The 10,508-nt window shown below is 58.2% G+C and overlaps 3 protein-coding genes across 3 annotated transcripts; 2 read left to right on the plus strand and 1 right to left on the minus strand.

The window, feature by feature from the left end:
- The first annotated feature begins 272 nt into the window (after positions 1–272).
- On the plus strand, positions 273–4,577 carry TRAVEDRAFT_158355 (uncharacterized protein). The gene is made up of 15 exons (XM_008034609.1): positions 273–432; positions 491–603; positions 660–822; positions 876–1,840; positions 1,898–2,023; positions 2,078–2,179; positions 2,238–2,370; positions 2,421–2,521; positions 2,572–2,733; positions 2,787–3,032; positions 3,091–3,356; positions 3,415–3,544; positions 3,601–3,865; positions 3,918–4,063; positions 4,115–4,577. Exons 1-15 carry the CDS (start codon positions 285–287, stop codon positions 4,508–4,510), a joined length of 3,462 nt encoding a protein of 1,153 aa, XP_008032800.1. The 5' UTR covers positions 273–284; the 3' UTR covers positions 4,511–4,577.
- A 161-nt stretch (positions 4,578–4,738) lies between these two features.
- On the plus strand, positions 4,739–8,499 carry TRAVEDRAFT_68116 (uncharacterized protein; the record flags this gene model as incomplete). Its single annotated transcript, XM_008034610.1, has 7 exons — positions 4,739–5,030; positions 5,094–6,817; positions 6,866–6,985; positions 7,040–7,171; positions 7,224–7,361; positions 7,425–8,387; positions 8,443–8,499. The coding sequence occupies 7 exons, from the start codon at positions 4,739–4,741 to the stop codon at positions 8,497–8,499; spliced, it is 3,426 nt and encodes a 1,141-aa protein (XP_008032801.1).
- Positions 8,500–8,717: 218 nt separating this feature from the next.
- TRAVEDRAFT_41688 (uncharacterized protein) lies at positions 8,718–10,360 on the minus strand (the record flags this gene model as incomplete). The annotated part of the gene is made up of 5 exons (XM_008033943.1): positions 8,718–9,236; positions 9,313–9,376; positions 9,432–9,587; positions 9,676–9,722; positions 10,232–10,360. 5 exons carry the CDS (start codon positions 10,358–10,360, stop codon positions 8,718–8,720), a joined length of 915 nt encoding a protein of 304 aa, XP_008032134.1.
- Positions 10,361–10,508: the final 148 nt, after the last annotated feature.

Consider the following 10,508-nt stretch of genomic DNA (forward strand, 5'->3'; position numbering starts at 1 on the left):
GCGTCCAATGAGTTCCCCTTAGTGAATTTAGATGGAGTACGATGCAGCCACTGGTCAGTAGACAAGTTCGTGAGCGTCAAAGCCTTTGGACAACAAGGCCAAATAGGACTGATCACTCCGGCACGCGGAGTGGGGTTAGTACAGTATTGTGGTCGCGGAGTTGCTGCGTCTTGTGCTAGCAACCATTTCATTACCTGCCTATCGCTGCACTTTCTTCTAGTCCGCAACCACTTGCTGCCTGAGCTCTGTGCTGACCGAACCGCCACCATCTTCCGCTCTCCCGCATGGCGGACAGCGACTCAATTCGCCAGAGGATTGTCTCTTCCGTGTTCACCAAGCTCACGGAGGAGACCTATGCCGGGCACATCAAGATCTGGGAGGAGGCCTCGCCCGACGAGGGGGGGAAGAAGCCAAGATACATCATACTCTCGCGTATGTTACGCGTCTACTCCGAATTATGACATCGCTGCTTCACGCTTCACGCTCGCAGAGTCCACTGGCGGACAAGGGTTCATCCATAAGGCGAAGCTAAACAACAATGGATCGTTCTCCGTGGGCAAGACATGGAAGCTCTCCGAGCTTAGAGGGCTAGAAGTTCTCAATGTAAGTGCTTGAAGTGTATACAGATTGCCTCCGGTCTCAATGTGAACGGCATCCAGCCCCTTGCGTTCAATATCACCATGGCACGAACGTATCGATGGCAAACAGAGAACCAGCGCGACCAAAGCAGCTTTCTTAGCGCGTTAGTTCAGCTCTTCCGCACGGTTACCGGGGGAACAGCACCTCTCGAGCTGGTGGGCATACGGGACCCGAACGAAGCATGTACGTTGCCTCCTCGGTATTCGATGTGCATCCGTTCGAGCATTCCTCACCAGCATCAAGGCCGCCACCACTAAGTTTTTCGCGTATGGAGCGCGCACCCACACCAACAGGCGGCGCACCTCTACCTCCAGCATCCCCCCGACGGCCCGTAGCCAATGGTTACTCAGACTCCCCGAAACAGAACGGTCGCATGAGCGGGGTCTCCTCGTACGCGCCTTCCACACCCGGTGCACGATCATCCTCGCGACCGAGAAGACCACGAAGTCCGCCGCGCGCTGATTCCCCTGATCTGTCAAGGCCGCCAACGGCTGTCCCCCCAGACAGATCAGGGACCCCGGTGCGCACTCGTCCAAGCACACCTTCTCGTGAACCAATGCCCCCTCCCAGCGCGCTGCGTCCGCGCCATGCCCGATTGCCCTCCAACGCAGACACGGCTAGTCGCTCCTCTGCTGCTACGTCCGTACCCTCGATAGTATTGCCTTCCACACCTGCTTCTGTGCAGTCGGAGGGCGTGTCTCGGTATGGCGACAGGACGAATGGCAACTTGCCAGGTCGAGGATCTCTAGATATACCCTCCCGATCAGCGTCGCCCGCTTCCTCCGTAGTGCAGCCTTCTCCTAGGTCAGCGTATGGCGACCCAGTCCTACCAAGCTCGTTGGGCGCGTCATCCGCGCCTGCTGCGCGCGCACAGCCTTCCCGCAGTACCAACGGGGCATCAGCCGAGAAGAGACAACCAAGGCGGGAGAATACCCGGGTCTCGTTCTTTGACCCTACGAATCAGGGGACTCTGAACCGTGTCTTGTCCGGTGATGCGATGCTGCACGAGGAAGGTGATGGTGAAGGTGACGGTACTGGTGAGGTAGAGGATGAAAGCGCACAAGCGACCCTGCAGAGCGTGGAGGAGATGCTCGAAGGGTACGAGTGGGCAAGCGACGATATCTTGGGTCGCAGAGCCTTGACCGGGACCGCGGACCAAATCGAGGCGAGATTGTTAGATGAGCTTATGGCTCTCGACAAGGTACGGGCATCTTGGGCGGCCTGAGTACGTGCGCAACGTTGATCTGACCATGCACAGGCGAACATCCACTCGTTCATCGAGTCCGATGACAGAGTACTGACGGTGCTCAAATTCCTCGACGATGCCATCAACGAGCTCGACACGATGGAGAGCGTGGTTTCGTCGTATAAGATCCATCTCAACGTATGCCAACATGCTATAAGGTGTCTTGCGTCCATTGAATGAATTCCTCTACAGGCCGTCAGCGATGATATCGTCTACATCCAGGGACAAGGCCGAGGTCTTCAAGTTCAGACACAGAACCAACGCGCACTCCTAAACGAGCTGGAGGAGCTATTGGTACGCTATGCGATGGCGGTATTGCCGAGGGAGTCGCGGGCTGAAACTCTTGTAATAGCAAACTGTGCAAGTCGGTGGCGATGTCTTGCTCGCGCTCACACAAGAGTCTCTAGAGCACCCCGTCAGTATCAAGAAGCTCGAGTCCGCTTCTATGGAACTGTACAAGGCGCTACTCGCTGGTCGGGATCGCGGTAGGTGCCATGCAGTCTACCCATGAATGCGTTCTCAACACGGTTTCCAGACATGGCGGCCACCATGGAACGTCTTGACGAATACAAGAAGTACAACGCCCAGTTCTGCAAGCGCATTCTGGACTATTTGTCCATCATGTTTACAGCACAGGTACACATCACTTCGAACGCACATGCGTATATATTGATGTTTGGCAATAGGGCAAGATGCTGCTCGGCGACAACAACGGTGTCGTCAAGTCGTCACGGGGGCGACCTGCGCTGAAAGACCACAGGTCTCTCGAGACGTACCTGGAGCGATATCGTGGCTTGCTGCTATACCTGAAGGAGATGGACGAGAGCTCATATGCCAAGTTGTGTGCTGTAAGTGCCACACCCGTTTCCTGGTTCACATCTGTTGACGTTTCATACTGTAGGCATACTTCTCCGCGGTCAGCGAGTTGCATGCCCAACAGATCAAAGCGCTGCTTTCCGCGTACAGTGCCTTGGTGAAGAAAGCGCCTGCAGAGGAGGAAGCGGAAGGGTTTTCTGGGGTCACACCTACAAGCAATGCTGCCAAAGCTGCGCAAGGGATGCGACGCGCCGGCACAATCGTTCGCTCTCCCCTCGACAGCCGTCGGGACAGGCGAGACGGCGGTGACGGAGAGCTGCGTGCTGCTGAGGTGAACATCTCCCAGTGTGAATGGAATATACTGATAACTCACCTCGCGACTCGTATAGGCTTTGAGCATGGTTCTTGAGCAGATTGCAAGCACGATCTATGCCGAGGAAGAATGGATCTCCCATTTCCTGCAGATCGACGACGCTGCAAAGACATATGCTGACCACATGAATTTGGAAAACTATTTCCGCCGTCAGGCCTCGCGATGGGCGGGGTTAAGTCAAGCCACGACGAAGCTGGTCCGCGGAGCCATGGACCTCATATTTGGGTTCCTGCCTATGGAGCTCAAGGCATGGCTCGACACTGCGATGGCACGGGACAATGTGTATGTTGCGATGCCATGTCAAAGATGTTCCCTTCTTACTTTTTTTTCCGGATTTCAGCCAGGTTGTTGGTATGCTCGCGTCACTAGAGAGGTTTCAATCCGAAGCGGAGGACCGGGGCAACACCTTCCTGCTAACGTTGTTGGAGAAGCAGCACATGCGTCTCAAGGCTCTATTTGAGCGCCGCGCGGTATGTGTGTCTTGTACAAATTTGGTTCGCAGTTTCCTCACAGCACCCTTGATCAGACCGATCACATCAAGTCCATCGAGGAGACAAAGCTCACCAGCAAGAAGCGCAAGGGTGTGGCGCCATTCATCAAATACTTCCCCACGTATATCAGCCGTGTGGAGACCCAGCTCATCGGCTCGGATACCCTGGAGATCCGCCAGAGCGTCGATGCGTCCTACGACAAGATCGTGCAGGCCATGTTCGACGCGCTCAAGCAGATGGCGAAGATGGACGGCGAAGGAGAAGACAAGGGCCAGCTCAACTACCATGTCATCATCATCGGTTTGTTATCTTCTTCCTGGGGGCATGGGCTTCACTGAAGGATATGCCTTAGAGAACATGCACTACTTCGTGGCTGAGGTGTCCCAGATCGAGATTGGCTCGGTCGCTGCTTTCCTCAAGCGAGCGGAGTCTATCTACGAGGAGAACCTGACCGCATACGTCAAGATTGTCCTCAGGAGACCTTTCGCCAAGATCATCGTGAGTGCGGCATCACTATCGTGGTCTACATTGGCTCATGCACTACGTCAGGAATACTTCGAAGGCGTCGAGCGCCTCCTCAAGACGACTGCGCCTACAGAAATCGCGTCGAATAGCAGCTACAACCGCTCCGCTTTGAAGAAAGTCGTCAAGGAATACACGACGAAGGATGTGCGGAAGTACATTGACGCCCTGTTCAAGCGTGTCGAGAAGCACTTCACGGAGGCATCAGAGAAGGCCACGACAGAAGACGCGAGCGCGAATATCGGCATCGCTCCTGGCACGGTGATGGTTGGTGTGTGGAAGGCATGCGAAGAGGAGCTGCTCAGGATCACGGAGCTATTCAACAAGAGGATCAGCCAGTGCTACAAGGAGAGCAATGTGTCGCTGGAGTATACTGCCGCCGACGTAGAGGCTGCTTTCAGAAGACATCGGGTCAATGCGTAGCATGTTCATGTAGCTCGTTCATTTTTGTAGCACTAACTTATTCGCATACGAGACGTTTTGGAACACGCTACTGCCGCAGCCTCAGGTCGAGGTGCAGTCGTCGGCTAGTCCGGGCCGGATAAAGCCGAAGGTGTACAGGCGCTCCTTTCAGCCACAAGTGCTGGAGTATAGGCGCCCATACGCCCAACTCTAAACCACGCCGGTCGATTGCGCCTCCGTTTCAGCAACATGGCTCGCGGCAACCGCGACCCCACTCCATCCGAGTCCGACACTGAAGATAGTCAAACACGATTTGTACCGCGAGATGATGACCCCGAAAAGATGTGGGATGCGATCGAGATCTTGGAAGAGAGAGGGGACAAGTACAAGGTGCTGTGGGATGGTTTTGATTCCGACGGCGAGCCCTACGCGCCGACCTGGGAATACAAGCGCGATTGCAATCCGGCGCTCAAGCGTACGTGGAAGTTGAAGCAAGAGGCGAAGAAGAACAGGAAGAAAAGCACTGCGAAGGGGAGGCAATGTACGTCGCAATATTCACCGTGTGCGCCGCGGTTGTGGCGCTGACCGTCGTGCAACGTCCCAGCGAAGGTCCGCAACGCTACTGCATCGGCCAAGAGCAAGACGCGCTCGGAGAGTACATCCACAGCGACCACGACGCGACAGACGCGTCGAAACGCGAAGGATGCCACACCTTCGACGAGTGTTCGCCCACCCCCGCCCGCGCGCAGCCCCCGCGCCGAGCCCTCTCGTGCACCTCCACCTGTTCCGGGAACTTCAAAGCAGCGAAAGTCTGCCCGTGAATCTCGCGAGGATGATGTCAACGGTGCTTCGGCAGAACCGGCGCGGCCCCGAAAGAGGCGAAAGGTAGAGGTCGAGATCGTCAAGTCTTCGCCTGCGCGGCCTACGCCTCCCCCAGAGTCCAGCCACGAAGTTGTCGCTCGGAAGAAGTTTGGGAAGGTTGCTGTGAGCGCGGCGGATGCGGAGGAGAATGCGGACACCCCGCTCGCCGTCCGTAACGGTTCCGTGCGGCCCGCAGGATCTTCGAAAGGCAAGGGCCGGGCTACAGATAATGTGGAAGGGGGCGATGAACCTATGTCCGTTGCTGTCCCCATATCGAAGGTTGGCCCTCCTCGACATCTCAAGCGCGGTCGGCAGAGCAAGAGTCATGAAAGCGTGCCTTCTCGGACGCACTCTGGAGGGGCTGCAGGTTCTGATTCACCCGCTATCAAGGGCCGCTCTCGACAAGAACCTCTCGATCAGCATCAATCCGGGAGGTCCTCGTCTCGCAGTACCAAAGTGACCCCAAGCGGCTCGTCCTCGAATTCGCGAGCTCGAAAGGCCGCCGACGCTTCGAACGCCGTCAGCGGACGAGCCACCAACCCAAAGGAGGTCGCATCTTCACGCCGTAGCAAATCGTCTACATTGGCTCAGCTGGAAGAGGAATCCGAATCCGACGACGAGGAGCTCATGAACCCTGCTTTCTTGAAGGCGCTTCAGAAGGCAAAATCGCGGTCTGTTTCAGCTCAAATCTCTCCCGATACCAAACGTATTCTCGCACAAGAAGAGGAGGAGAGCACCCAGGAGGCGACCAATTGGATTCCTCCCCCTCCACTTCCTGCTGTGCGACCCGTTAAACCGCCCCAGGCCGAACGACGGTCTGGTCGGAGCTCCAGCCACCCCCGTCAGGAGAATGCTGAAGCCGGTCCGTCGAAGCCCTCTGGCAGGCCTGCTCTCCAAGGGCGCCCATCTGCGAACGATACCTTCAGCAGAGAGGGTATCGTTCCAGAGACCCAGCCATATCCGGATCCTGGCAGTGCTGATCATCGGAGGCAGCCCTCTCCCTCCGGCGATGCATTCGTCGTGGATCAGAATCCCCCAAGTACGCCTCCTCGCGCTCACTCCGAGCGACAGCCCAGCAACTCCCAAGTCACATCGTCCGTGAAGGCGAAGATGAAGCGCAAGCGCACGTCAACTAAGGAGCTTCGACCTGTACCTACCATGTCACCATCTGTCTTCCGCCCTCACCTTCCCTCCGCTGACGATGAAGAGATCGAGCAGTTCAGCTCTCCCGAGAAGGATACACGTCGAAAGAAGCGGGCCCTCGATATTCCCACTCAAGACACCATTGAGGAGGCTGAGTTTACTCAGCCCATGGACTTATTCATGGACTGGGATGGTGGCGAGCAACCTGCCGATGATCCGTTCGCCTCGGAAGAAGACGGACCCGAGCTTTCCTTGGGACCCGGTCTACCCCCACCTGATGAGGAGGGTGGCTCCCGGCTGGCCATGACGACTGTGTTGGCCAAGGTAAGACCATTCTAGACCTCAAAATGTTTATATTGACGTTGCTTCTAGCACCCAGGATCCCAACAGGGGCGCTCCACTGAGGCCGCAGAATCTCCAGAGATCCCGGTTTTGCAGGACCTGCCGGCCACGAGTACTACGCAACGAGCAGAAGCGGATAGCCAGTCGCAGGTGCGCTGATGTGACTGTCCTGTTTTCCAGAACGCAAACTGATGCGGATCGCAGCTTTCTCTCAACGGTCAGATCGCAGAGCTAAATGCCAAGCTTGAGGAGAAGGACGAGCAGCTTACACAGCTCGAGCTCCAGTTGGAGGAGCTGCAGTCGCATATAGCAAAGTTGAAGGCCGAGCAGACGGAGGTATGCCGCCGAGTTGTCGTCCCCTTGCTGTATGATTCACCGAGCGTTACAGGAGACTGCAACCCGCCAAGCGGAGCTCAAGGCGCTGGTGGAGGCGTCCGACGACAAGACGGAGCAGATATCACAGTTGGAGAGTCAATTGGTCGAGCTCCAGCTGCAACTGACACAACAAGCGTCCGATGCTGATAATGTACGTTCACGGAAAATATTGTTCAATATATTTTGGTCGTCTCACTTATCATCGTGCTTGAAGGAAAGGGAACGCCATGAGCTGGAGGTGCAAGAGCTTCGCGAGTCTCTCGAAGAACGCAACGAGCAAGTGTCGCAGCTTGAATCTTCGCTGGTAGAGTTGCAGGAAGAGCTTGCTACGGCGGTAGCTGACAGCGAACGCCTCGCAGCTGCCGCGCAGGAAACCGCCACCGACGCAGACCACAAACACGCGGAGCAGATATTGGCGGCGCAGCAGCAAGTCACCACTCTAAAGCAGGAACTCACCGACGTCCGCGCACGCCTGCTGAAGGCGGAAGAGGAGTCAACTGTCCTGACATCCCGCCTCGCAACGACCACGCAGGAGTGGGAGCGCCGCTTCAAGTACGCGGAAGACGACCGTGATATGTTCAAGAACCTGTACTCAGAGGCGTCTGGGCACGCCACGCGCCTCGCGGCGGAGAACGCGGCGCTCGAGGCGCGGGCGACCCTCGCGGAGGGCCAGGTGCGCGACGGGCTCGCGATGATCCGCGGGACGTTCGAAGGGCAGGCGCAAACGCTGCGCGCGGAGGCGGAGAAGTGGCGGGCGCTATGTTCTGTGCTTACTGCGAAGGACGAACGCACTGATGACGACGTGCGGCGGCGGGCGGCGGTCGAGCCGCGCCTGCGCGAGGAGAACGCGCGTCTGAAAGAGGACGCGGAGATCGTGCGCGCGGACATGGAGAAGATGGCGGGCATCATCGCGCGGATGACGGAGCAGCGGGAAAGGTCGGAGGAGGATGCACATGCGGACGCGGATGTGGAGATGGATGAAGACGGAGAGGCGGACGCGGAAGACAGCAGTCCGTGGCATGGGAAGGCGTTCCGCGTTCTGAATGGCTGCCGTTCCTTCAGTCCTCGTGTATCGCCTCGTGCATCCCTCGAATCGGGGGAGATCGAAGAGGTCTTGTACGCTTGTCGGCACGTCCAGGACGGCCGGATGTGCAACGAGCCATTCACTACGCCGGAGGTACGTTAACACATGCTCCCTTCTTCGTCAGTGGCTAATTCAGATACCGTTCCAGGACGTGGCAGAACATGCGCGGAAGGCCCACTATCCCGACGTGTACACTGCAGCGTAGACGAGGCGAGGCTACGATCTAGGAGGTCTGGAAGTATATAGCACGTTGTACAAGCTACTCTTTATCTCTGCACACCTTCTGTGGCTCGGTCGAGCAAGCCAGTTGTCGAACAGACTATCCATTGCTATCGCAGATACAGTGGCCCAAAGTCCGACAACGCATTGCTATAAATACCGGTCCACGAGCAGAACGACATCCAGCTGACCCGATCTGGCCGTCTACGCAGCATGCACCTCGGGCTGGGGGAAGGCCGGGGGCTGCGCAAGGTTCGTCGAAGACGCCGCCGGGGAGAAGTTGCTCACCATCTCGGCGGAGAATGCGTTTTGGCTGGTCTGGACGGAGCTCGACGAGCCCGTGCCGACGTCGTACGGGGAGGCAGCAGGGCGCGCCTTGACCGCGTAGTCCGTCGCCTGCGGCTGCTTGCCCGTGGCTGGCTTCGACGCCTGCTGGATCGCGCCGATCAGGGAGGAGCCGTACGAGGCCCACAGCGAACGTGCGACATCGACGGGGTTGCTGCCGGGGGCGGCCTGCGGGGCAGCGCCGGGAGCGGCGGCGGCGGCACCGGGCTGGGCGGACGCCTTGGTCGCGAGGTCCCAGAAGGTCTGCCAGAAGACCTGCAGGCGCGATTGAACGAAGGTGAGAACGTTGGTCTGCGCCGCGGTGATTCCGGCATCGATGTCGGCCTGGTTCTTGAGGAGGAACGGCTGGAGGTAGGTCTGGTAGACCCAGGTGGAGCCCTGCGCAAGCGCCACAATATATATGAGATGGGCGTCCGCGGAGGGCGATAGGAGAGCAAGGGAAAGGAAGACGGACCTGGGTCTGCGGGAGGGCGAGGAAGAGGAGGAAGACGGTTCTAGCCTCCCAGTAGAACGGAACCCTGCGCGTGTTTGTGAGCACGAGGCGCGTGGGGCGAGGGTGAAGAGGTTACTGACCAGTCGAGGAGCCACCCTGAAACGTACTCGAATGCGACGAAGGCGCCGACTACGGCCCAGTACTGTCCCCAGCGCTCGAGTTCCGGCTCGGCGAGGGGACGGTGGGCAAGGGCCTTCCATGTCGCGTAGCTGGGCAGCAGGAACGCAAACCAGGCGCTGTGTGTGCGGACGTGTCAGTCGATGCATGCGCGTCGGAGCTCGCGTGATTGCTACGGCTACGAGCAGTAGTCACACGAGGACGTACGTGAGGACGTGCGAGAGGAAAGACATCAACATCCTGGCAAAGTGAGTCTGGTCGGTCCTTCAGCTGCTGCCTGTGGTGTCTCAAAAGAAATGGGGGATGAAAGAGAAGTGGTCGTGAACGGCTACGTGGATGTCGAGATGAGGCGGCGCAGTGCTGAGGCGCGCGTCGCGAGTCGCGACTGGGCGATCGCGCCGGGCTCAGCCACACTGACACAGCAGCGCCTACGCCCGGATGCGGGGCGCCCATTACGCGCTCTCGGAGCGCCCGTTGACCGGAGCGGGTGGACGGCGGCATCCCGCCCGTCATGAGTCCGGGGATATGAGGTACAAATGTGTCCGTCGTATCCTCTTGCGAACTCAGCGCAATTTGTCACCGGACGCAGTTCGCGGCCCAAATCTTGCCTTGTTCTCACACATGAACACGTTGCATGACGCGAGGAACACGAGAGAGGCCCGTAAATGAAGGGGCGTGCCGCGGCGGAATGGCGTATCAAACGGCTGCACGCCTGCGCCGGACAAAGTGCATGTTGCGCAGTACATCCGATATCTCAGCTCACGATGATGATCCGCTCGAACTCCAGGACGCCGGAGACATGTTCCTGCTGTGGCCAATCCGCGGGCATCGCGGTGTACGTCGGTGTTACAAAGAGATGCCATTCGGGGTGCCGGTGCATCGTCAGCGACATGCGTGCTGCACCTGGCGAACGTACCAGAAGCAGGGGGTGGGACCGTATCGAACAATAGCCACACCTGGATCCCTGAGGTTGATAACCCTCGCAGTGAGCCCCGATTGCACGCTGCGGTATGAGAACCTCGGAGGAGCATAACCAGGGC

Source organism: Trametes versicolor (genome assembly GCF_000271585.1).
Source record: "Trametes versicolor FP-101664 SS1 unplaced genomic scaffold TRAVEscaffold_1, whole genome shotgun sequence".
Taxonomy (NCBI): domain Eukaryota; kingdom Fungi; phylum Basidiomycota; class Agaricomycetes; order Polyporales; family Polyporaceae; genus Trametes; species Trametes versicolor.

What these genes read in the sequence shown, in the direction of transcription:
- TRAVEDRAFT_158355 (XM_008034609.1), top strand. Translation starts at nt 285, where the DNA reads ATGGCGGACAGCGACTCAATTCGCCAGAGGATTGTCTCTTCCGTGTTC. An exon ending in CGTATAAGATCCATCTCAAC is followed by an intron (nt 2,024 to 2,077) that starts GTATGCCAACAT and finishes ATTCCTCTACAG; the next exon opens with GCCGTCAGCGATGATATCGT. An exon ending in CTCTATTTGAGCGCCGCGCG is followed by an intron (nt 3,545 to 3,600) that starts GTATGTGTGTCT and finishes ACCCTTGATCAG; the next exon opens with ACCGATCACATCAAGTCCAT.